This window comes from Epinephelus fuscoguttatus, linkage group LG10, assembly GCF_011397635.1.
Source record: "Epinephelus fuscoguttatus linkage group LG10, E.fuscoguttatus.final_Chr_v1".
Taxonomy (NCBI): Eukaryota; Metazoa; Chordata; class Actinopteri; order Perciformes; family Serranidae; genus Epinephelus; species Epinephelus fuscoguttatus.
In genome coordinates, this window is record NC_064761.1 from 18,375,856 (window position 1) to 18,403,113 (window position 27,258).

Consider the following 27,258-nt stretch of genomic DNA (forward strand, 5'->3'; position numbering starts at 1 on the left):
GAAAGAAGAGACAGACCTTGGGCTCAGTGGCCGAGCTTGGCAGGCAAACCAAGAGAAAGAGGGAGACAGCGAGAGAGGCCAGAGCGTAGCAGACAGCCACCCAGTCCCAAGGATTAGTCTGTGGGGTTGGCAGAGCCTGGCCAGAACTGAGAGGGAGAGGTAGCAGAAAGACAGACGGCAAAAAGGACCTGGTGCCTGGCGCCTGCTCTGGGCCAGGTTAGCAGCCAGAGAGACGGGCAGACAGAGCGACAGACAGAGCGGGGACCCGGGTACTCGGTGGCTGTGTGGCTGGTCTGGAGTGGCTCACCCATATGGTGCTCCGCTCTGTTCCTGCTCCCTGTCTAAATCCATATGCTGCTGGTGGAAAGGTGCCCCCCCTCTCCTCTCCCCTCCCACCTCGCTTCAAGAGCATGCAGACCCTCACCCTCCCTCCCCACACTCCCCCAACCCACAAGGGAGGTGTTGGGAGGTAAAGCCCTGAAGGCTTGTACCCCCCCCAACCCCCCCCCTCCTACCTCTTAACCCCTCAGAGCTGCTTAGCCCATTGTCACTACAATCTGCCACCATCGCCTTGGTGTTGTGTCCCCTCTCTCCCCTTCTCTCTCTGTCTGTCTTTCCCTCTCTTCCTTCATCTTTTCATCTCCTTTTGGCACCCGATAATCGATGAACTTATTAACTGCTAATTATTCAAGCTGTGGATCGAGGATCCCTCCCCATCCTCGGAAAAAACGGGGAACCTTTCCACTCCGTGCTGCCAAATGAAGTGGTTTATATTGCCCATTCATTTGGATTAAGTGCATTTAGGTTGCAGTGTTTGGGATGTGAACACTTTGTCAGATTGCTATCAGCAGCGTTTAACATTAATCCTCATTTTGTTCAGCCAGTTGATAGCACCCACTTAGTGGAAGCCCGGGAGATTTTGCCATTGAAATACGCAGTTATTATTTGTTTTCCCTGTGATGTGTGTTTCTCTAAAAAGGTGTGTGTGTGTGTGTGTGTCTCTGTTCTGGTTTCTCAGGAGGTCCTTCAGACGATACCAAAGTTCTGCTTTCCCTTTGACGTGGAAAGGTACGATTCCTCTCCCTCTCTGCTTCCCTGTTTTTTAGCACTGCAGCTCACTTTCACCTCATTCACGCACACACAAATTATATACGCCTAGCTCTCCTCCCACCTACGGAGACACATATGCATTTGAAAAAGGAAATGAGATGATGTGTGTTTTGTGCATCACACAGTTGTGTTCCATTGAAATCGCCATCATTCCTGCAGACACATGATGGATTTAACAGTCAAGGTGTAATGATGAGTGTATTTGTTGGTGTTATTGCAAGTAACCCTAACGAATCAGACATTTTCCGTCACACGCTCTACCTGAAAACAACACAGCTGTTGGCGAAACATCCCTCAAAATGCAAATGGTGTGACGATGACGACACACGATAATAATTATGATAATAATAACAACAAGCTCCATTAAAGGATGATGCCGATGAGGTCATCAGCGGCCTGCCCACTTGACGTGTCGTGCACGGTGGCATGTTTATAAGTGCATGTGTATGAAAAACTCCAAGGATGTTTGTTTTCCTCTACATAATATAGGTCCGATCAGGCCGGCAGCTCTCTGAAAAGTACCGGCCTCTTTATTTTGAGGATGGAAAATGACATGTTAAAATTCCCATTGTAAAAGATAGAGAGAAAGAGACAGGGGAGGGTGGAAGAGGGGTACGTGTGTGTGCAGTCTTTTACTGAAGTTGAGCTGCTGCCATCTAGTGGCGTACAAATGAACAGAGCGTCTCTGAAATTTGCCTTGGGATTCGAAAAAGCTTTTTACAGTTTTTCAAGCAGCCATACTGGAAATATGTGACATCAGATTTGGACCTTGACTGGAGATTTAGCTCATGGTGAGATTTGTCTCTGATCCAGCCAGACCAAATTATACTTTGTTATATTGTATTTCAAATATATATGCTTTTAAAGATTTACTGCACTGTATTATAGTCAGTTGATTAAGTTATGTGATTTTGGCCATTTGTGAGTGTGTGTGTCCCTTGTGTCTGGCCCCAGGGTTTCCCAGAATCAGGTGGGGCAGAATTTCACCTTTGTGCTGACGGACATCGACAGCAAACAGAGGTTTGGTTTCTGCCGACTCACTCAAGGCTGCCGGGTCTGCATATGTCTGCTCAGGTAACACACACACACATGCACACACATTCACCAGCTCAGTAAATCTTGCTTTGCCGTTTTGCTGAATTATTACTCCAAGGTACATATATTTCCTTTCTATTCTGGGTTCAAAATCATGTTGTCATACTGGGCTGACTCCGACTGCAGTCTTAAACACTGGGCATCGTACACTTTGTGATTTTAAAAAGAATAAACGTATCCAACTTCCATAAATTAAACAAACGTCGAAAGAGACACAACTGGATGTGCTTAAAGTTATGCTACACTTCACAAATCCAAACGTATAAAAGTCAGCCTTTTGCATTTTACTTTCTGAATCAAGAGATGTGTGGAGGAAGACTCGTTCAAACACCAGTGTCTTTATTTACTCCTTCAAATAACTGAAGATTTGGTCTGTTTCACCCTTTTTTAAATGATCGATGCATCATTCTCAGAACCTTTTTTTCATGTCTGCATTTATTTCTCAAGTGTGATGAAAAAAAAATTAATTTACCAGATCTTAGAAGTGAACACAGATTTTTTAGACAGCATTTCCATTCATTCTCACACTTCACACTGAGCTGCACTATGCCAGAATAACAAATTTATATTCTCATCTGCCCACACAAATATGTTAGCGATGTGCCTATAATTATCCAAAAGTTTAGCAGTTTTTGATATTTCATAGGTGGATTTATCTTATCACAGCGCACATAAATGAGGATACCAAACCCGGGGAAATTGCATTTTCTTCGCATAATTACTCTCCAACAAAGGCTATTATCATTTAATTCCCATGTAATTGCATGTTGACACAATGTTTTTACAGATGTAATTACCTTAGCATTACAAAGAAGGAGCACTCCAGCGGTAATCTCAGTGGACAGGCTTATGCACTTTTGAATAACTGAGGAAAATGTATGAAATAAATCCATTTTTAATGAATGTATTAAGCAGTTTACCAAACAACAAACTGGAAATGGAGCACAAAGCCTTTTTCTTTTTCTCTGTTAGTGCAAAGCATCACTCCTGTAAGTGCTGCTCTCGCCTCTGTGTGTGTGTGTGTGTGTGTGTGTGTGTGTGTGTGTGTGTGTGTGCTGGGTGTGTGTGGCTGTTGATGGACAGTCGTGGGTTTGTCGCTGCCCTGATGAGCTGCTGTGAAGAACAGTGTCCCTCCTCCCCACACCACCCACCCTTCCCGGCCAGCTTCCATGGCCTTTGTTTTTCTTTTCTCGCTCTCTCTCTTCCCCTCTCTCTCTTTCTCTCCCTCTCTCTGTCTCTCTCTCTCTTTTCTCCTCGTTATTCGGCTACTGCCACAGTGCGACAGCAAAGACGCTTGGCCCATAATTATGCATGAAGCTTCACTGCCAATTAGCAGAGGTTCCCCTGTCCCTCTCGCTGAGTTAGACATGCTAATTCATTTGACATATGATGTATAAAATTCATTATGCATTTTGAGTAGTTTGCATGGCTTGCTTCATTTTTAATAAGACAACGTATAGAAAGTTTTTTTCTGTTGTTAATTTGAAATTGTTTGTGTGCTTTGTGTGTTCTTTTTTTTGTCCTGATCTTTTTCATTTTCTTAGGAAGATATGTGAAAATATTCTGAAGCATTTAAAACACATTTTAGATATCTTATTGAAGAAATGTGAGATATGTGTAAATTAAGTTCTCCGTTCAAGGTCCTTGGTCAAACGTTTATTTTCTTTGTTGATTATTCTTTAAACTGTTTTTCATTCTACCATATTAGTTATGCAAGACAGTATTAAGGAAATGACAGAAAACTGCTTGTGTTAAGAAAAAAATGATAAACCAAAGAAAAGCAGAAACAAATACAGATAATTTAAGTTGTTTATCTTTAAGAATTATCAGTTAAAATGTGTCTGGGTAAAATGTAAAGCAGGAAGGCCCAGGCCCACTAGTTAATTTTCTATAATTTGCCATGAAAATAGAATAAAAGTAATTAAAACAGTTTGCGTCTCTGTGATTGTCGAAGTGCTGGGACCGTAAAATTGTCACCTCTGCTTACAGGAGGAAGTGCCTTAATGAGTAGGACAGTTTTATGTGGACAGCCCTTTGTAGTCTCCCTGCTAAAGCCGTGGCCGAAAGGGCCATGTTCCCTCCAGGCAAAGTCTCGACAAGCAAAAGAAACAACATAAAAAAGATAATTATAACTTTTTCTATTTTATGCTGTCATTCCCCCGTCTTCTCTCTTTCTTTGTCTCTCACATTTGGCGGATTTTCGGGTCAACATCTGAGTAATTCAAAGAAAAATGTGAATTTAATGACTGAAGCTTAAAGATACATTTAAGGGACTGCGTTGCTCCAGTTTGTGGTCACTTAGCGGATCGCCGGAGGGCACTTCCTTCCCTGTACTTAACCCTTAACCTGAGAAAGTAAAGGTGTAATGAAATCTTCCACTCAGCCGTCTACAAAGTGTAAGATGACTTACGATTACAGGTGCCTGTGCATTAAAGGAGATTTAAGACTCATCTAAGGAGCAGGAATAAGTGTCGTGTTTAGCACCCAACAGGTACTTTATGACAACAAAAGGAGCTGATGTAAGTGTTACAATATAAAGATTTAATCAAACACCTTAACTGCTGAGATGTATAGATGAAATGTAGGAGAATTAGGAGACTTATTTTGAAAGGTTTATTTCTGCTACATTTGTTTATGTGTGCGCTCCTTTCCATAATAGCATAATTGTAGGTTCCAAAGGCACCTCCATGTCCCTGTCTTCTGTCAGATATTTCCATACTGTTAGGTAGTCTGAGCCATGGATGAAGAGCACGACGGGCTGTGAGTGGACCGCAGATTAACTGGTTCATTCTTTGAGGACATGACACTTTGAGAAGACATGTGTTTAAAATGGCAGGAGAGATTGCGGGGCCCCCACACACTGAGCACTCCTGTGATGGATGCCTCTCTCTCTCTATCGGAGGATTTGCGAAGCACAAACAGATCTGAGCAATGAACTGTGACGAGTAGGAGTATCTCTCTAAGCTTTCCAAACTTTAACTTTGCATCAACAGAGAGAGCAGAGCAGGGGCGGGGGGGATAAGTAGAACAAAACAATACATCTTTAAGTTATATTCATCCTATTTCATTTGTGTAAAGCATGGAAACTTACTGTAGGAAGATGTTAGTGGAATATTGATAATTTGTGGTTGGCTGCCTTTGCCAGCGATCATGTGTTTGCCTCTAAAACAAAGGATTTACAGCACCTTGGTGTAGGAGTGTAATGACTGTGAGATCTGTGAGGCCTGACGGCTGCACTGACAGCAAGAGTCCTATTTACATCCCCTTCAACTGTGAAAAATGAAGGATTAATGTCCAGAAGCCTGGCTTTTTATACACACATACTGGAGGCAGATAACGCACAGGCTTTGTTCTCCCCTAGTCATTATATCAGGCTGAACTTTTTGTGTAAATGCTAAATGTAAACTGACCCCATATGCAGATATTTGCGCTTTATGTTGTTTGACGTGGCAGAAATAGGTCTTCAGGTTGATATCCGGTCAGCATGTGAATTAACATACGCGTGTTTGATTTAGGCTCGCCCGAGAATGTGACCTGATTGCGGTAAATCTTCACACAGACGTCAAAATATTGGCATGCTAAGAGGCTGATTGTTTCAGGCTAATGGTCACTCAGCCTCTCTGATTGGTGCGCTTGGCTGCACTCCTCCGGGAACCCGGCCTGTCATTGGCCTCTTGCGGATTTAGCGATATGAAAATTTGCATTAGGTTCACTTTATTGTTTTTCTTGTTGTCTGTTAATTCCAGTCTACAGAGCAGCCAGTGACCCATGCCCTTGAAACTCCTCAGTCTCCAGCCAACTGTCTGAGCAGGACTCCACTGTGTTATGAACTCAAACACAATCAAACCTTCACTCTTATGAATGTATTATTATATAACTAAGAAACTGCAGATTTAAGTTCTTTGTCAGATTTTTAATTTGAGTGAAATAAAACTTGTATTTAATACTGCTTTCTGTTATTGACATTGAGAAAAACTTGCTGAATTTGGTGAGCAAATCCAATTTTGATTGATCATTTGGCCACCCATTTATTTTTCAACCCCTGCATCCAGGCAAGTTAATGAAGCATTAATGGGAAATTCTGTTTATTTCATCATAATGCTAAGAAGTCCTTATCTGGAATCATTATTCATGCAGTGTTCAAAACTGCATGTTAAAAAACCCCAAACTAAATAAAAATTCAATACATTGATAGGACACCATGTTTTTATTATTTGATTGCATAACATTAAATGAACTGGGCCCTCGCAGCTTTTTAACGCCAAAAGAAAATGTTGGCCATCTTCCACCCGGAAAGCAAGTCGACTTGGCCAAGAATATGTCAACTTTGTAAAGAAAGCCATGCTGCAGATGCTTTTAGCTTATGGTGGGTGTACTCAGTGATTAGCTTTAACACAAACACCGCAGTATAAATTATTTTGAGCGTGTTAATGAATTTATTTATTTTACATTAATTGCATAAGGCAAACATTTATTTTAAATGCGAAGGGCATAAGAAGAAGAAGCACAGAGAGGGGCAGAAGGAGGAGGTGGAGGAGGGGGGGTTGGGGGGGTGCAGGAGGCATCTTGGGCTGCATTTTTGTTAAGCCTGTGCATCTGTGAGCAGCATGCTTGTAAACCATAGCATCCCACTGCGTCACATGAAAGCTATGGTGTTTTTTTTTTTTTTTGGTTAAAGAATCTATCTTTCAAATCATTGTTTTGTTTTTTTCCATCAACCCTCCCTTATTGGCTTAAAGGGCAGACATGACAGGAATCCTTAGCATGTGGAGGGCCCTGGGTACGAGGAATGTCATAATAAGGACTAGATAGCATTTACCTTTTTTTCAATGTAACAACAACTCAGTGCTTTGGAGTATCTGGGAACACAATCCATTATCAATGTCCTGCATGCATTTGATCTTTAAGCAATAGGTCACTGACAATAGCCGGTACATACACACAGTAACACAGCAAGGCTACACACAGCAAACTCAATGCTGTTTACATTTTTACTTTCCAGCAGATGGTGGAATTATTTATAGACATTGTGATGGGCAAAGATGGAGTTGCAATACACTAATAAATGTTTTCAGGAGACTAAATCTCTCTGCATTTGTTGTACTTTTAAATAGAGCGGACCCTGTGATAGAAACATACTGAAGCACATCCTGTTTATTTATCGTAGCAGGTGATGAAATAAATTAAAGCTTTGCCATTAATGCATTTGTCTCTCTGTCTCTTGCAGCTACCTACCATGGTTCGAAATCTACTACAAGTTGCTAAATACTCTGGCAGACTACCTGACAAAACAACAGGTAATCATCCCTCCTGGATGTATTTATAATTGTATGTATATAAGGTGCAGTGTGAGTACATGAAAAATAAGACATGTCGGTTTGATTTGACTGAGAAACAAGCACACAGTTTAGTGTTTTTGAAACTGTACTGTGGTAAGATATTTTCTCCCATCCTGCTCTTCTTCTGCATGTCGTCTTTTGTGTGCAAGTTTTGTTCGCCGTCTTGGGCTCGACTTGGCTCCTGTTGTTAGCAGCAACAATGTTGACATTTCACAGACCAAACGCTGATCTGACACTGGAAGTTATTCCTGATGATTTACTGGAAAACAAATCGTTAAGAAAAAAAAAAACGAAACCACACGCACACACTCGCACACAAACACACACAAACATACACACAAATGCTCGCACTTCACAAAAGTCTTTTCCCCTGACTATTCACTGCATTGTACTAGCAAAGGGAGGGGAAATGTAAAATATGCAACAAACTGGGGAGATGTGCAGCGTCTAGCGCAGAGGGTGTAGGTGATGTTCCCATGTTTAGACTGAAGAGAGAAGAAGAGGGAGAGAGGCAGAGCAGAGATGCAGGGAGCTTTGGGACCGCTTTCAATTGTCATGTAGTCGCTGCTCCTTCCAAGACCCTTTAGAGAGCAATGATCAGGGCAGAGAGGCTTGCCAAAGTAGACAGTCGCAAACATATCACATGAACATTCAACATAAACACATACATTTATGTAATTGAGAGGTAGATAGTCTAATACAGAGAGAGACAGATAAGTAGAATAGCCCAGTTTGTGTGTGAGGAAGAGACAGACAGAAAGATTGCTGGAAATCCTGGGTGACTGAAGTGTTAGTGTGCATGATTTGGTTTCTATTTACCCCGCTGTCCGTTCCAGGCGAGAGGGAGATGTTGACAGACGAGGGAAGACAGAAGAGCGATGAGGGTTTAAGGCGAGGGGTAAATGAAGTGTTTCCCCAGGCCGTGTTGCTGACCATGCGTGTGAGCATTGAGCCTCTCATGACAGGAGGCTGTTCGATTGCACACACCCTAACACCCCCACCCTCCCTCCCTCCCTCCCTCCTTCTCTTACTGTATATTGCCGCCCATTCCTCTCGAGTTTCTATTTCCTTCTGGCTCGCACATGCATATACACTCACGCATGTGCACACTTCCTCCAAACGAGCAACGGTTCGAAGCCAAAAACCAAAACAAAGTTCTCAGAGAGAAAAAGAAAAGAAAAAAGAATCTAAAACAAACAACAATGCGCAAGCTCTGTCTTCACAGTAGTTAGTTTAGTTTAAGTACAAGTTGCAAACTGTTGTCCCTACCGGTTCTCCAGCCAGAGGCCCGAGAGTGTAAATAGCAGTCTTGTCGTGGAGCTCATAAATGCTGGAAGAATAATCTCGGGGCCTGTTCTGTGGTCAAGCTAGCTCTCTCTGACGGCTTCTTAAATCCCCTGTCTTTGGAGCGGGGACCCCTGCTTTAATTACTGACAGCCCGCTCTCGGCCGTAAATCAACCCCGCCGGATAATAAGCGTCTGCAGTCCCTGCACTCAGCCGTCTTTTAACCTCACCATTGCTCGTTAAACATATGTCAGTCGGAAGTTTTGGAGCCCTTCAGGCCTCGCTGCAGGATTGCCCTCTGGTCTGCAGCAGCGCCTGTCCCAGCACTGTTGTTAAGATTGACACATAACTCGTGACATCAACAAAACAAGTAAATAAAATTCATGTGTCCTATGTTTTTCTGTCTTTTGTTGTTTGTTTCTCTCCCCCAGGAAAATGACTTGAATGACATGCTGAATTCTCTCTATGATCTGCCTGTGCCAAAGCCCTTCACGCCAGTCAACCTGAGTGTGGTAGGTATAGATCTCTTATTCCCCCTTATCAGAGGCAAGACAGCTGAGAGTAGAGGTAGAAAGAGGGAGCGGGGGACAGGTAGGTTACTGTAGCTGTGTGTTGCATCAGGAAGGAAGGAGGCTGCAGAAATGAAGAGATAAAAACAGTTGGCTGAAGAAGATAAAAGTAGAGCAGGAGACACTAAAGACACAATTTAGAAGAGACTAAAGGAAGGAATAATGAGAAATAAAATGAAGTAGACACAAAGAGGAGAGGGGGAGACAAAGATGGCATGACAACAGACAGACAGAAAATAGGGCAGAAACAGGGAGAGATCAACAAAGCATAGAGGTTGAAATGGACGAAATAAATGAGGGAATGACGGAGCAGACAGAGAGTAGAGAGTAGGAGGAGGTTAAGATACACTAGGTAGGAACAGAGAGACACAGAGGGCCCGGGACTGACACTCTGTTTAGAAACAAGAAGTGGCGCTAACAGGTTTTTGTGCGATAAGCCCGAGCTGGATGTGTTTAAACTTGAAGGGTCCTCTCACAACTCGTCATGTCTCCTGCTTATCAAAAACTGAAATGGCTTAACGAGCCCAGGTCCCTCAAAGTCCGCTTGTGTTTGTGTTAACTCTGACACAATCTCTCCTTGTGTGTTTCCAGCTCCTACATAAAACACTCACTCTTAAACAGTTTTCGCTCCCATAAGCCTGGCCTATATAAGTAGAGTGTAATGATTTTCAGTTTGTTCACTAATATTTTGTTCACTAATATTTTTATTTTTGAGTTGCCTCGACTCCACACCGTTAAGGCATCAAAAGAGTTTCGGTGTTGGCCTTTGTCCTTGAGGACCTCCGCTCCTTTTTTTGGACCAATTAAAAAAGCAACTCTGGGTCTTTTCTGAGGCATAGGTCTCAGAAGGATACGCATCTAATTACACAGATGAATTTACAACATAACAAGACTAATATGAAGTAATCAATATATCTTCACGAAGGTTAACAAGGTCAATTAAGATTCCTTGTGATTTATTTTTTCTTTGTGTCAGTTTTTTTTTTTTTTTTTTTTTTTCATCAGCTGTATATATGTGAACAGAATCTTTTCATCTGCATCTCAGAGCTTCATTGGAAAAGAAGCCCCGGAGAACAGAGGTGATCGCTCCATGTCTTTTCTGGAGAAGCCACCAGTTTGATATTTAATTGATGAAGCAGAATTATTCCCTAAAAGAGTGTTTTTTGTTTTATCATGGCAGCCAAGAAGAAGGATCATTGTCCCCTTTCATGTGTGAACCCTGTTTTGTTCTCTATCTCCCTCTCTCATTGTGCAAGAATGAGCAGTTGTATATTGCCACTGGGCAAGTACTGAGAGATCGGCGAAGCAAGGAGCCGGTGAGTGGAGGGGAATGAGTGAACGGCAGAAGCGGGAGGAGGGAAGGAGGCTGCTGTGAAATATGAAACCACTGCTGTACTAATCGCATGGGAGCCACGGCTTTCCAATTTGGCCAAATAAGCTGCGCTATCTTTTTAAATATAACAAAAACAAACTATCCTGGGCCTTGGTGTATGTTTCTTCTCCTCTGGAAAACAATCAAACTTTGTAAATGATTAATGCCATTCCACACTGCTATATTCTCTCTCTGAATATCAAAAGTTTTTTTTCTCCCTCTTTATGTTTAAAGCAAAGGCAATTGTGCTCAAAAAATCTCCTTGATGCCTCTCCAGTTAACCCACTTTCAATGTTTTTATATAAACATGTCTTCGAAAGAATAAGAAAAAAGCAGATAAGCAAGCAAACAGCCAATGAAAGCCTGGGTTGAGTTGGGGAGCATGGGTTGTGATTATCACAATGCCATGAATTTGTAGACCAACAGGGAAACATTATTTAGCGCACAGAGCACAGGAGAAGAAATATGCAGTACACTGTTAACTGTATGTATAGTTATGGGGGGTTGTTCTGTGCCTCAGATGTGTTACCTCAAGTCCCTGATCTTTGATTATAGTTTGTTTATTCACACTAACCTTTTATTTTGCTTCAGTTCTTCTCGTACTCGTCTTCTTCTCAGTTGACTATAACATACGTTTCCTTTCTAACATACAGTATTGTTTTCAAAGATGACAAAGGAGCAAAAATGTTGAACTCCACTTGTCTGGCATGTAGCATTTAGCATAAAAAAGGCAGCTCATCTGTACCCTCGTCGCATACCAGTGTAAGAATGAGAGTTACCCAGGTGAGTTAATTAACAAGGTACGATAGGAACATTTATTCATTTTATTATCTGCTGTCTTCCTTTAATGATTTTGCAGAAACTAGGCAGCCCTACAGGTGCCACTGGAAAAATCCTTTTAAACTGATCTAATTAAATAACTTTAGTCAGGAAAGAGATCCAGCATGAAGGCTAAGATGAAAGTGAAATTTGTTGTGAGAAGTTTGCCTTCATTAAAGTTTAAATCATTTAAATTTACAAATTTACCTAGATCTACTCTCGCAAGTATTTTTACATAATAGCTATTAAGTGTATTTGTGTTTTATAAAGTCGACAGTTAACCGTTAACACTAGCTGCCATTTTTTTCCGCCAGTTTGGATGTTTGTAGCAGCAGTTATTAGCTTTGATGCTAACTAGCCTATTTCTGCTTCTCAGCTACAGCATAACCACAAACTAACCGTTAGTGTTTCCCTGGAAAAAATGTGGTGCAGTGCATGGGAGTTCACACTTGTTACGATCCAAGATACAGTAACTTCCATTAGGACACAATTATCTTTTGCATATAGCTGGCTGCTGCTGGAAACAGGAAACAGTGGTAGGGTCACTCAAATCCGTAACCGCATGTTTTCCTATTTAAAGACTGCTTTAACTTCCATGTTGAAAATTATGTTTTTCTGTATGTTCTTTTTAAGGTGTAATGTAGCTGTGCAAAATATCCATAGAAGTATGGCTGCAGTAATTCAAACATCTACAAAAAATCCAGTTGTCTTAAAGAAGGGGGCAGAGGAATTGCTTATGCTCAGATAGCTTATCTTTTGCCCATAAAAAGAGAAAAATCAAAAGGCAAAGCCTTGGGCGCTGGTTCCAGTTTAGTGTTTATGCGTGCTGTATGTTGATCTCCTCTTAGCTCTGCTCGACTACAACAATAACCGTCCTCTGGGAATATGACGATTGTTTGCTCATGATAATTGATTTCACATTTTTCACACTTAATACGCGTGCACTTACAGGGTGAAACATTTTAGTTTGTTTTACATTAAACTCAGTGCTCCAGTGTTAACCACAGACATATGTGGAGCCATTGCTTTGACTTCATCATTACAGTCTGTTAATGTTTTATTTGCTCAAACACTGTCAGTTGAAAATAATAAGCATCATTCTTTTTACTGGTTTTTAGCAGGTTTTTTTTGCAGTTGGCAGAAATTTTCCACTGCTGTATGCATATAACATTTACTTTTAGTGTCAGGCACCATAACAGTACCAACATAGGTTAAGATTTTGGGCGGGTGGGGGACACAGGGGCACATTATACCTAATATTTAGAACATTTGTCCTCCCAATAAAAACATGAAAGTAGCACAAGAGTTTTGTTTTGGCAAAACTTAAGACATTTACACCATAACCTGATGCAGAAAACGCACAAATTGGTGCATAAAAGTTCACCAGAATGCAGGAATCAAGTGTTTAATACTCATAACTTTCTAGCGGTGGACCCTCCAACCCTTCATTTCATGTGTCGTCCGAAACATTGTAGTTTTTGGACATTGTTGAATCAGTTTGCTAAATAATGTCATGGGTTAGGGTTCAAAATGGCACAGAATGATGTCAGATAGTTAGGACTTCATCATCACATCAAAACAAATTGTCCTGACCTTGCTTGGCACATTATATTTTTTCATTGTAGTGGATTTGTAAAATCTTATCATACTTATACTGTATGTGACGGGCTTCCTCTCTTCTCTCGGGTTCTCATGTCTCTATAATTAGAGACATCTTTCTTTCTTGGTGACGGGGTCGCTGATTTTGAATGACTCCTGTTATGTTTGCATACTCTTAATCACACTGTTTGTTATGTAGTGTATCACTGTTAAGTTGCCTTGTGTTTAATCTGGTTTTTTTTCCATTTATTATTGCATCTTTTCAAAGCACAGATTGTTTGCTACTCAGAGTGTTTTGCAACCAACTCTCAGGAGCTGGATGACGTTCTTCCTGCCACAGGGGCCACGAAACAAATTCTCAACTATTAGAGAAAACACTGACTGTGTTTGAGCCTGACATTATTGGTTTGATGATTTGCATTTGTAAGTAAATGGTAGTCGCAAGTTTAAACCCTGTGAAGTCTTAGAAGACTAAATAAATTTTAATATTTTACTTAAAATACTGTGCGAGTATCTACTGTAAACGCCACAGTTAATTTAAGCAAAGACCTGCAACAGATGGTCGAGCAAAGGCCTAGAGAAACGCAGGTGTACTAAGGATCCAGGAGAGTGTGTGAGAGAAACACAATAGTGTGTTTCAGTTGGTTCTTTGTCTACCTGTCTCCAAACACCACCTCTCTCAGGCCCCTTTGATCTGAACACTGAACCTGCCCTGCTCTCCCAAAGTGAGACAGGCAGCCCTGTGATCCTCTAAACAACCTGTGTGTGTGTCTGTGTGGATGCACACGTGCGCACATGTGCGCGTATACTTTTGTCTGTGTGTTGGTGCTCTGCGAGCCTTTTTAATGCTTAAATAAAGACTCAGTTTTCCACCGGAGACATCACCCCAGTCTGTGTCTATGGGGAGCTGAGCTGCTATTGAGCTTTCTCTGTTCTGTAGGCCTGATAAAAGCATTGCCACAGTTCAGACACCAGCTCAGCAATTCATATAGACAGAGCTGAAGATGAGCCATAAATCATAGAACAAAGTGAACGGCCTTCCCCCCCCCACTCTTCCCCTCATTCTCTTCTGTGTGAGTGGTATGCTTCACTTGTGACCTTCCCTCTTCTTTCTCCTGCATGTTTGTGTTTTTCGCAGCACTCCTACTTCATCGCCCCGGATATCAATGGACTGCCAACTATCCCTGAGAGCGTAAGTATTCATGGAAAAAGAAACAGAAAAGAGACAAAAGGAGATAAAGAGAGATCCTGCTCTTCTGGAAACATCTCTGCCTCTAATCGTTTTTAATCAGATACACTTGTCACCTTTTGAAATTATTGCATCATCCTCTTGTTTCGGTTTTATCTCCTGTGGTGCTTGTACTTTTAATGTCGAAGTTCAGTGATTGCCATGAGTATTAGAGGAATTCAAACTGAACACATGTTCTTTTTTGTTGATTTTGTATTCAAATTGTAGCTCAAATATTGAACACATCACAAGTCTTTACAGTAAGATGATAACAGTGATCAATTTGACACATTTAAGCAACACTGATTAATATATAATCTATTTTTTAAATTTGACTGTATCAGATTGTTTAAAAATGGATTTCCCATCCACTTATTTTTTTTACTGCACAACAATATGTGCAGAGATGGAAGTCCAAGTCCTTTTACAGCCAGTACTGTATGTCTCTTTTTATGGCACACTCTGGCACTCTCGCCGTCTGTAGCATTGACACTTTACTGTAAGCAAGGACAGTTTGTTACTGTATGTACCTGCACATCCTTCTGTTCCTGTCTATCTCCAGAGGAACCTGACAGAGTACTTTGTGGCTGTGGACGTCAACAACATGCTCCAGCTCTACGCCAGTATGCTGCACGAACGGCGCATCATCATTACCTCAAGCAAGCTTAGCACTGTGAGTCCATCCCTTCCAAGTCATTCTCTCAGCTGCAGTCAGTTATCAGCTCTGCCCTGTCAGGCACAAGGGGGAAATATTTTCAGAAAATAGTTCAAGTACCGCAACCACTCGAAGGATGAGTTTCCTGGTTTCAGTACTAGGGGGTGTAGGGAAATATTGATACACTTGAGTATTGCAATATGTTTTGTGATATCAATTTCCAAAAACACTCTAATTTTAATTAGTAGTTTACATGCAAAAATGTGTGGAAGTGGTACATTTTGTGTTTTTTTGACTGCTGTATAGTAGAGTCATAATCTATCTCCAGCCATTTGACTCTTCCACTCCACAACAGTCATAGAGGTGTGTAACAATATCGCAGTATATTGAATCGTAACTCTATTGTGATACATATATCACCAGATTCTTGTCAAGACACAGCCCTAAATGTTGTCCTTAAATGCTTCAGTTTCTGTATTCAACCATAAATAATCATTAAAAAATTGCAATGTATCGCGTTGCTAACAGTATTGCAATATATTGAACTGAAGCTCCTGTATCGTGATTCGTATCGTATCACCAGATTCTTGCCAATACGCAGCCCTAGTCACCATGTTATGTTATATAATGTGAGATTCTTGTTAGCTATCTCACTTGCATCCAAAAACCTTGATTTCATAATATTATACAATGATGCTAATCTACAGTCATAGAGAGTCACAGTTGCTATTTTTGGCTTCATATCAAATTTAGATACTGATTTGCCCTCGTAAAAAGTATATAGCTCAAATGTTGGGACTGTTTCCTAGATTAAACATGATTCTCTTCATCAATAATCCAGCAGGATATCAAACCCTAATTAGTACGATGAGGATATTTATCTGACATGGCTACGCTACTTGTACAGAGAGAGTTGAACTGATCTGTCTGCGCCCCCCAACGCCTCTCTGCCCGGGCATCCTGCAGTCAGACAGCCGCACTGTCACCGCGCTCTGACAAGCTGTGAAATCCGCACTAAAGCTGGATTATATTTGACTGTTTGTCTTACAACTGCAACATATTAATGGCTAAAAAGCCTTAAATTATCCATTATTACATGTTTTAACTCTCTCACATAAGTTAAAGTCCTTTTGTCTGTCTATCTGTATGAGGGAGGAGAGCTCTCTGGGTCTTTCTCCCCCTCTTCCTCCCTCTGTTCCTCATTCCAACCCCCCCTCCCCATGTTATCTAGTGGCTGATGAGGCAGAGCCAAATGTTTATGACAGATGAGATGGGAGAGGGAAGTGATGTCATCCAAGTCCTATCTGTAGTGTAGCTGGTCCTGCCTTGGTATCTACAAGGCTGCAGAACACTGAACAGCCGGAGGGGCCCGTGGGTGGTGATGGGTGCTGGAGGGAACGTTACCCAAGGTCTCCCATAGGAGCTATAATCAGAAAGAGCTGTAAAAAATTACCCAGCCCTCAGAGAATATCACCTGTCTCCCCTCAGCTCCTCAGACCAGCAGCACTCCGCTCAGGGTCTAGGCTGCACACTGTGCTGTGACACAAGGGTTACACGATGTAAATTATCAGACTCAAGGGTGAAGGTGTTTTTCTTTTTAGCAGGAAGAGGGGGTGGAGGCGATATTTGTCTGTGATTTATAGTTTTCTGCAGCTCTTAGACTAATCTTGGCTTTTTTTTTTCCTTTAGCAAATTTATGCCGACAGGATTTTTTTTTAAGAGCTTCCACGTCAGACCTTTACCTCCGCAAACCTTTTATCCTCTGCAAACCTTCATCCACTCATCTGTCTATCCATCCATCTTCCTCAGGGAGAGGTGTTTTGGTTTGGTAGCGATATATGTCAGGCACTGTAGTACAAAGGTATTTTCACATCTCCGCTGGGATTACTCGCAGGCCTGATGCTATTACTGCTCCTGTGATGCGTTATTTTTTGCTGTTGGGTAGAATGACCTCCTAGTTCAAGTGGGAATGGCTGCCACGATTCTGGATGCCAGCTATCTAAGTGTATACATACTTATCTGCAAAGAGCCCGGCTCATTATCCACACCACTGTCTTGTGATCAAATATCTTAAAGGAAGGAAAATATATAATTAACGTCAGAGTTTGTCAAAAATGTTTGTTAAAGTGAGTGTTAGCAGTCACTGGATGGACAGGTAATATTTCTATAGTCTGCTTGCCACAGACAGAGGATGTATGAGAGAAGGTATTGTTAGTAACATCGTTAGTACCATCCAGCTGCTTTTCACCACCTCCGCCTGTCCAGCCTCTCAGCCAAGCAAAGAGAAACAGGGAATAGAAAGTGGAAAGAAAGAGACACACACACACACACACACACATACACACAGATATGCTGCATTTATTCTGCCTGCTCTAGGTGCTGCCTGTGTTAAAGCCCCCGGTGAACCCAGTGTGTCAGTCTGCCGGTACATGGCCGGCGCGTCTCGCAAGCAGCCAACAGCAAAGGAATAAATCATGATCTTACAACAATGCGTCAGTTGACTTATTGCTGTTTCGTGACCGGAGGTGAATGGTACCACTGTTTTAAAAGGCCGGTCGGCGGTGGCGCAGGGGCGGGAGCCAGCCGAGCGTGCAGCCTTGTCATAGGGCCGTATAATAGGGCTGCATCGGCCCTTCCTCTAACTAGTCAGTTGGGAGGACCCCCACCACCACCATCGCCCCACCACCCTCCGCGTCTTTCATCTGCCGAGGGCCCCCCAGCTCTCGAGCCCAGCCTCTGCCCTGCCTATCGCCCAAACTCACACAGCCCGGCCCCAGCACCGGCTGACAGCAGCCCTCTCATCAGCCTGTCAGGCCTATGCTAACAAGGAACTATCCATCCACCATGCCCTAGAGTGCCAGCTGTCTCTCTGTTTCCTGCCTTTTCCTCTGTTCTTCTTCTCCTCTCTTTCCCTGACTTCTCCCTGTCTCTCCACTTTCTCTCTATCTTAGTTATTCTTCCTTGCTGACATATTATTTTCTGTCCATCTGTCTCTCACTCACTCTGCCGTGCACCTCTCTTTCCCTCTGACTTTGCCTCCCTCTTCCTGGGTGTCTTAATGCGTCTCTCTGTTGTTGGGCATCTGCAGAACATCGGGACATCCTTCCCCTCAATAGACTTATCTCAGCCCCGTGCCATGTGTCTGACTTGTGCCGCAGCGAATGTGTGTATGTGCACATGTGCATGTTGTGGCTGTTTGTGTCTCTTTTGCATGCATCTGTTTGTGTGTCTCGTGCACTCACAGGTGTTTGTACCTTATGTCTTGTGTCTTTCTGCGAGAGAGTCGGTGACTGTGTGTGCATGTGTGGGAGGCACTGGCGTTAGCTGTTCCCCATGTCGTCCTGTGTGCCCTCTCTCTCTCTCCCTGTGCCACCTACTTGTTTGTGGCACACCTGCGTTGTGCCGGGCCTGACACCGGCGTTTGTCAACAGAGGGAGAAGCACAGCGCGGGTAATTGGTGACTTACTCTGTGCAGGGGAGGGGAGAGGGAAAGGCTAACTTAGCGATACACCAACAGGAGAAACGAGGGAGAGGTAGCAATGGACAGGAGGACAGCAGGATGAGAGGAGGAAAACAGAATAAGAAATGAAGAACTGGGATGGAAATGAGACTGGGAATGGAGAGGAGAGGATTGAATTTGGAGAGTGCGTAGGGACAGAGTTGGAAGGAAAGGCTAGTGGAGGGGAAATGAGTATTTGAGGCTGGTGTGAAGAGGTCAAGAGCGACTCTGTTGATACCATTCCTCCTGTCAAATTGAATTACATTGCCTGCTGCAGCAGCTATTTGTCTCACACTGTGCTCTGACTGTAATGTGCAATAGGTTCCCTCATCTAAGAGTATGTAAGCAGAGGGAATGAGTTTTCTCAGTCCACTACACTGCAGTTTAATATAAAAAATATGCGAAAGAGGTGTATGTAGACCCTCACAGTAGCAGTTTCTCCATTTTCTGTCTGTGTTTCATTTCAACATGTCCAGTTGCTCAGGTAAAAAGGAGAGATGTGGGTGGAAACACACTGCTTACTGACAGAGTCTGCAGAGCTCAGAGTTGCAGTGTTGAGAAGATCTGATGTTTCTGGTACGTCCGGCTCTTTAAGGAAACATCACTGTTGAAGGGTTGCGAAACGGTTCAGGCAGGTAGAGGGATGAACTCATCTGAAAATGATGATTTATGAGTATAGAGAGCAGTTTGATGGCTTGCAGGCCGTCAGAAGAGTTGTAGTAGCTATCCAAAGGTAATTAAAGGTTAACTTGAGCATTTTACAACCTGGACCCTTTTTTCCAGTAAATATGTGTCCAAAGCCCCATTTCCACCGAGCAGAACGGTACAGTTCAGTTTGGTACACTTTTTTTTCCCGTTTCCACTGTGAACAGTTGTGGATGGTACCAATGGAACCATTCCACACTGTCTCCATTTTTGGTCCCCCCTCTGTTGGGGTATCTAGCACACAGATCTGGTACTAAAAGGTGGAGCTGTGAACACTGCAGTTTGTTGATTGGTCAATAGCGGACGGTCACTCTGTTCAGGGCTGAATGTTGGCATACAACTCAGTTCTGTGGATGATAAACAAGGTGCAGACTTCCATCTGTGTCACCGATAATGAGGAAATACAGAGTGCTGGACGGAGCAGTGAGCGACAACAACCCCACCTACATTTAAGAGTACTGTTTGCAGTGGGAACGCTAGGGTCTAGGTACCATGTCTGAAGGGTTACTTTTGGTTCCAAATGTACCAAACCAAAGGTGTTTGGTTGAAACGGGGCTTAAGAGATTGATGTGAACAACAATTTTTGAACTTGGTCTTGTGTTGGCAGCAGCCACGCAACAGGCTGCAGTGTCAGTAATGGGGCACTGGAATGCCATCTCTGTATCGCCATTAAAAGTGGTTATTTTTGCCACAGACAGGCTCAGATTCTTATTAAAGTAAATCTTTTAGATAACACTAAACTACGTTTTCTGTAAACTATCTAAATCTCACTCATGTTACCACTGTTGTCTTCCTGCAACAAGTGACATCTTGTGAAATTTCAGGACCAGACTTCCACCTGACAAGACAGTAACAAACAGACCGGATCAAGTGAAAAAGTGAAAGAGACACTTCAGCCACTTACAAAAAAAAAAATCCAAGCCCATCTGTGGCAAAAATAACCACTTTTAATAAGGATACACTGACAGTGTTCAGTTGCCCTATAGGCTAACATTGCAGTCCGTTGCGTGGCTGCTGGCTGTTGCCCTCTCGCTCAGTACTGGACTAGTTTCCAAAATTGTTGTTCACATCAGTTTCTTAGACTAATATACATGGGAAAATAGGATCCAGGTTAAAATACCAAAGTTATCCTTTAACATTTGTCTTCTGTTAACTGGATGAATGGATGTGTCATGACTCAGCTTCTGTTAATTTCCTGCAGAAAAAAAACACAGCTGTATCCTTATTCCATAGCGTATACTACTTCTTAGCAGGTTTTAAGTGCAAAAGTGAAACAGTTCAGCAAGCACGCATACAACACTTTTGCTGTATGCAGCTGCTATGCACTTTTGCAGTGTGCAGCTGATGGACATTATTGTCCCACAATGCATTGCACAAAGGAAATGGGGGAGCTGCTCACAGCTGGAAAGTATTAAAACAAATTGTAGATGGTGGTAAAACAGCTTTGTGAACACAGCAGAAAATGAAAAATAACTATTAAATCCATGAAAAACATTTTAATGTCTATTTGTGAAGTTTAATTGGTAGTGACATTCCAGAGTCGCAGTTTGATTGACATCAATGACACACACATAGTTTCATTTCCTGGTAGCATTTGAAAAATCAACATGCAGTCATTATGTTATACTGACTGAAAAACAAAAATGCTAAGACATATAGCATATAGGTCTTCATTGAAGTGTGTAGTATGAATGGGACCCAGCGACTGACTCACACTCAGACTCCATTATTGACGAAAGTGGCGTGTGACCTCTTAGCTTAGCTTTATTGCTACCTACTTCAAAGTTGCAATGCAAATTTGATCTCTTCACTTCTCTCTTTCTTCTTCGCCCACTTTCACCTCCTCGTCCCTGTCCCTTTGTGTCTGTCTCTTTCTGTCTCTCCGTCCTTTAGTCTAGTTGAATGGATCGTGGAAAACCAGTGTTAGCGTGGACACTTTCTGTCTCGGCTACAGCGCACTAAAAAAGCTCTCAGGGCAGAACCAAAGACCTTGACTGCTTTTTGAAGCAGGCTGTCGCTGTATAATCGGTTAGCTTCTCTCAGAGGAAGGGGGAACACACACACACACACCCCCATGCGCACACACGCACACACACACAGTGTAAGAGGCAGGCAGCCCCTCATTACCGGGCAGAGCCCTGGTCCCTGAGGACTGGACCCAGCACCTAATCCTGTATTTGTTCTTGGGGACTGTATCTGTGATTCTCCATTGAATGGAATATTAAGCACCCAGGTCTTTTGTGGAGCGTGTAAGCCATTTGGCTCCACTCATCTATTATTTATCAGCCTGGCAAATATTTTATCAGCCTTAGCCTCTCATGACCCACTCTCATGTGAAGCCCCCCCCCCTTAAATGAAGAAAAAAAAAAGAAGGGTACGATTTCTCTTTTTTCCAATTTATCTTCCTTTTACTTTTTGCCTCGTTCATTCTAAAACCTGAACAAGGACACAGGGATTTGTATTAAGCTGAATTAGAGAAGCAAATATGTGAACTATTCCTCTGGAGTTCTCTCCAAGTTGCCTTATCTCAGGCACACTGCCACCTCCGTTGCTTTGGAGATAGCAAATAAAAGAAAACAGAAATCTAGATTTGTTTTATAAATCATTATCTTAGTTTCAGTACCCCCCCCCCCCTCGGCCAACTCCCCCAAGCCAGCCACCCAGCCTGAGAAGAAGAGAGGCAGAGAGAGAGACTCCTGTTTTCCCTTTCAACCTGAGAGTAAATCATGCCAGTTGGGGGGCTCACCTTGAGGCCTGGTGGAGATAATTGGAGTTGGTTAGCGAGGTGTTCTGTGCCATTACCTCCTGGTACCAGCGAATGGCTGGGGCTTGTCTCGCACTCCCAGAGGAGGAATACACTCGCCTGTTGGCGCTCCACTTAGTGTGTGTGCGTGCGTGCGTGCGTGCGTGCGTGCATGCGTGCGTGCATGTGTGGCACATGTACCTATGTGTGTATGTATATTCACAGCCGGATCGCTGACCTCTCTTCATCACAATTTAATGGCCCCTTACCGTCCTCACTTTGGAAAAAGGGAGAAGGGTGTGATGGTTTTGATAGTAGCTCTTCCACCAAGTGCCTCACTTTCAGACATTAATATTCATAGCATTGATTTATTTTCAGAATTAGCAAAAAAACAAACTGTTTGCCAGGGAATTAATCCTGACAGGAGCGTGGCATTGTTGTGTTTTATTTGAAGACGGCAGGCAGCGGAAATATGCATATGCAGATACACAGAGCAAGACACCAATTAAATGTTGATTAAGTCCTAACTATTGTGGGACTGGGTGTATGAGAGATTGCACGGAGACAATAAAAAAAAAAAAAAGATCATTGCTTTTTTTTTTTTTTCAGCCGATATGAAAAATGAATGCAGTTAAAACAAACATGCAGGCAGGGACGCACATGGACACACACAAACACACACACACACACACACACACTTTTTTGTTGTAAGCTTTTCAGATGTCCGGGCTTGATGTTGGGGTGGATTCAGAGGGTGGGGCACTCCTTCTCTCCCTCTGGCAGCGGTGGTTTTCAGCCGCCAAGCTTTGCCCGCTTTTGGCCGGTCAATTGTGACACTGTGTGTGTCAGTGAGCAGGGGGTCTCCTGGTAGTTGTGCGTGTGTGTGTGTGATAGCGTGTGTCCGCTTCACACATTGACTGTGAAGCTGCAGCAGTATAACAGCGGCTGCTGCTCCGGGGTCCCGGCGGTATTGGCCTAGCCCGCAGTCTCTCTTGGCTAACTCATGTTTCATTCTTTGGCAATTTGCCCTAATGAAGTCCCGCAGGAGCCCCTCAGACCTCTGTTCTCTTTCCATATTTAATCATGTTATTTTAATCTGGGGGATGAGCTAACGCCTCTTTCTCCTGCCGTGTCTGTGTGTCTCAGTGTGTGTGTGTGTTGCAGGTCATTACTATAGCTGGGTTTTCATGAGATGGGATGTCAAGAGGGGCGTGCTGGTTTTAAGACAATGGGAGACAATGACTTTAATTTTATGTGTAATGTAGAGAGCTCCTTTGATAAGGAATGCCATCTTCATGTGATTGCGTCTCATTATTTGTTAAAAAAAAAGAGGTTATTTTCTCTTTAATTTCTTAGTCATAGGAGTTGGGTTAATTTTGATTTTTATGGTTACTGTCAGCACTGTTTTGGGCTCCTTTTGTTGTTTTTGTGCAGGTCACAGCACAATTCTCACTTTGACATTGAATTGAAAAGCAGTTTATAATAAACGCTGGCCTTGTATTCGCTCTCATTTTTGTGCTCAAGTCAGATTAGATTCTGTGCTTTGAATGATTTGTTTTATGTCTCAATGCCATGGGCAGTAGTGGCAACATTATTGCAGTGATGTCCCACCACAAATTAATCAATATGTAAGAAACATTGGTTTCATGTTTCCCTGCGTGTAAAGCACATGTTGCCTTTCTTCATGTCAGTCTTTTCAATATTTCTCCTTTCACCTCCTCATCAATCTGTCTCTCTTCTGCTGTGTATCTGTCATGAGTTTAAGACAAGGATCCTATCAACCGGTTGATCTCCAGCTCTCAGTGTGTTCTTCTCTTCCTGCAACAATAGCTTGCAGGTCTTGTGTTCATCACAACAGCACCAGACATCTCGATGCACCACTTTCGCACTGAGGGCTTTTGTTTGTGAGCAAGATTAAAGGCTTACTCAATGAAATCAAACATATTGTACATCTACACATCACCACAAAGCATCACCATGGCAGCAGTAACCTTGATCAGACTGTTTGACTTTTTTAAAAACAGGATATTAACAGGATATTGTTTGTAAGGAAATAGAGCTGTGGTTCTTTAGACTTCTTCTGAAGACTCTAGCAGTGTAGAAACTTAGTTGAATAAGTTGTAGAAATGTATTGGAAAGAAAAAAAGATGAGTTGTATATTTAGCTCAAAGTTTCTTTAAACTTGTTGCAGTTCTTTCTTTGGGAAATTCTGAAGACTTAAATCACGCAAACCTTCAGTTAAAAAAAACTGAAGCTTCCAGTAAACATGCAGCATAGACGTGTCTTTCTTTTTCTTAGTTTTCGTGTTGCCTTGGAAAGTTGTGTTGAGTTTGTCCTCTCGCTTCTTTCTCTCTCTCTGTAGTTAACTGCATGTGTCCATGGTGCGGCTGCTCTGCTCTTTCCTATGTACTGGCAGCACATCTTCATCCCTGTACTGCCCCCGCATCTTCTGGACTACTGCTGGTAAGGCTGACCACCCCTGAAACACACACACACACACACACACACACACACACACACACACACACGTGCACATACACACGCACATACACAAACACCATCAGGATCATCATAATAAATGTTTACACCCCCACCTTTTCTCTCCTGCCACTTTCTCCCCTTCTTTCGCTCGTTTTTCAGCCACCTTCCGACACACGTTCACGCACACACCTGACACGCAGACACGTAAACACACGCCACGCCATGTGTGCTGGCCGTGCACTGAGCTCTTCCGCTAGAACCTCGGTTTAAAAGTGCAGACACACATGTTCACACATTCTCCCACACGTTCTCCGAGTCATTCTCACGATTCCTCTCGCGGCGTGCCTTCTCCTGTGTGGCCCCCTCGACATAATGAACGACCTGGATCACCTTGCTCCATATTTCATGCCAGTGCTAGCACCACGCTCTCATCATCGTAGCCCTCTCAGGGGTTCATTACCACCCATCCAACTCAAATCCAACCGATCTAAATGGACTTGATTGAAACTGAATGGAAAGCAGAGGTAACAGCTCGTCTACAGATCTACATGTGTTCAACTTCAGATATGTACATGTATAACAAAAAAAAGCAGAGTGGGAAAGTCATCTTATGTAAAAGGAGCTATTTATTGTTGAATCATTGCCGATAGCGCATACAGTACAGTGCTGTACCATAGGGGACACATCAGCTTCAAAAAGCTATTCATCACTGACAGTGAAATGTGATTTCCGACACTCTGTGAATTCTCATCATCATCTTATTTAATCACAGGGGTGTCCTCCATGCACTGATTAGATAACTAAATTATATTAGATGCTCTGCGTGTGTGTTTTCATGCATGTATTTGTGTAGATACTGATGAAAGTCAGCACTGGATATTCATGAAACAGAGAAGACAGCGGCTAAAGTTCAGAGCTACGGGCCTGCTGTTTGTTTTGCTGTTGCTTTAAGTTGATTACAAGCCTGTGGCTTCTGAATCATTCTGACCAGGAACACACTGACCCAAAGCTATCCGATTATTGCCTCCTCTGTAAACCTCATCATAAAAATGGTTTCTATTATTTGACTGTTTTTGTTGATTTTATCCGTCTTGGTGCATGGGAAACATACGCTATGATTCAGCCTTTCCTTACCGCTAATTTTGAATACGAACATAAATTTTGCATACATATAACAAGCATGACATGATAATAACCGTGTGACGCATATTTCTTTTAGGGTAAAAAGAAAACATTTAACACTTGTAACCTTTAGTTTTCTAGGAAGTGTTCCAAGTCTGTCTGTACTTTCTGAATCTACCATTAAATGTCCTGCAAGATAATATACTGTTACTGTTAATATTGTTTTCATCATTATGATAGATCGTGTTAGTAATAAGAGTTGTAGCATTAATATTTTGTGATGTCTTTCCAGGTAAATTCATGCATACTGGCAGCAGGAGTGTTAGAGTTTGAGACAAAATGTACAAACACTTTTCAAGTCACATTTTAACTTTATGAAAATCCAGAATGCTCAGAGTCAGCACGAAGGAAAAACTTGTTCTTCTTATCTGGTAACTGAATTTTTAAAACAAACCAGTCCAGTAGCACCAGATCAATATGCTTGCTCTGCTACATACACCAGCTAATCTAATACTGTGTCCCATTTTGAGAGTCATGGTGGTTCTTGGGAAAATAATTTTGAAGTCGTAATTTTTAGTTAGCGTCTCTGCCGTGCCGTGATCGAATTGAAGCACAACATATGGATGATAATCAGTTTTGTTGCCTATATTACAATTACGTTACCTCATGTAAAGTGTATTAGTTTCAATGCATCCAATGCACAGCTGTCATATTACAGTCGTTTTCATATCATATCGAGCAGTTTAAAAAAAAGATTTGCCTTTGAAAATAGTCTTGCTTTTATTCTTAGAGGGATTCAACACGTGTTGTCTTTTATTTTTGAATTTATCTTTTATTTTTATTAATAATTTTGTGTAGACCATGTTAAAATATCCACAAATGCCATCACAAAGTATTTAATAGTCAGATCATATCTTCAGATTGCCAACAGCCTTCTGTTTACAGTTATATACGAATACAGAGAAAAGCAACAAATCCTCACATTGAATAAGACGTGATTTATACCAGTCTATAGCTCGATAAATAACTAAAAATTAATCAACTATCAACAGAGTTATTGAATACATTCCATACCCTCAACAGGAAGCTCTTAACTCTTAGTGTAGCCTCCATAAATATTTCTTTACTGCATGTAACCATCTGATATTGATATTGCTCACAGCTTTTCTCCCTCTCTCCATCCACAGTGCCCCCATGCCATACTTTGTGGGAGTTCATCTTAGTCTGCTGGAGGTACGTTGGTTAATCTGTGGGTATGTTTGTGCATCGAAATGTGAATGTAAATAAATGTACATCATTATATTGTATGCGCATAATTATATAGGCTGCTGCAAATTGATGCATAAGTGTGAAAACTCTTTACTGTATATGATAAGTTGAATGGTGTTTCCTGATTTGCATCAGAGATATAATGAATTTTTATAGGATTTTTTTTAAGAAGAACATAACACTCAGGGAGGATGCTGTCCATGTATAGAATCAAAGTTTTTCCCTCTCTGTGTATATGGTCAGTGGTCTAACGATGGAACTTGTATTGTGAATGGTGCTCTTAATTTCAGTGTAAAATATTTGAAATTTCAGTAAGGCAGTTTTTGGCACCTCCAACACATTGAATCAAAAAAATTGACAGAATGTTT

At 42.1% G+C, this 27,258-nt stretch overlaps 1 protein-coding gene across 2 annotated transcripts in view; it reads left to right on the top strand.

Annotated features, from left to right (window-relative positions):
• The window catches only part of dennd1b (DENN/MADD domain containing 1B), a 117,864-nt gene that overhangs the window by 47,047 nt on the left and 43,559 nt on the right, over positions 1-27,258 (top strand). The window contains exons 4-12 of one of the 2 annotated variants that reach the window (XM_049587363.1): positions 1,019-1,068; positions 2,065-2,184; positions 7,433-7,502; positions 9,261-9,341; positions 10,655-10,714; positions 14,327-14,380; positions 14,979-15,089; positions 24,381-24,481; positions 26,809-26,854. In XM_049587363.1, coding sequence (XP_049443320.1) covers positions 1,019-1,068; positions 2,065-2,184; positions 7,433-7,502; positions 9,261-9,341; positions 10,655-10,714; positions 14,327-14,380; positions 14,979-15,089; positions 24,381-24,481; positions 26,809-26,854 — 693 coding nt within the window. The remainder of the gene's footprint in view (positions 1-1,018; positions 1,069-2,064; positions 2,185-7,432; positions 7,503-9,260; positions 9,342-10,654; positions 10,715-14,326; positions 14,381-14,978; positions 15,090-24,380; positions 24,482-26,808; positions 26,855-27,258) is intronic. The other variant, XM_049587364.1, reaches the window with a different exon arrangement.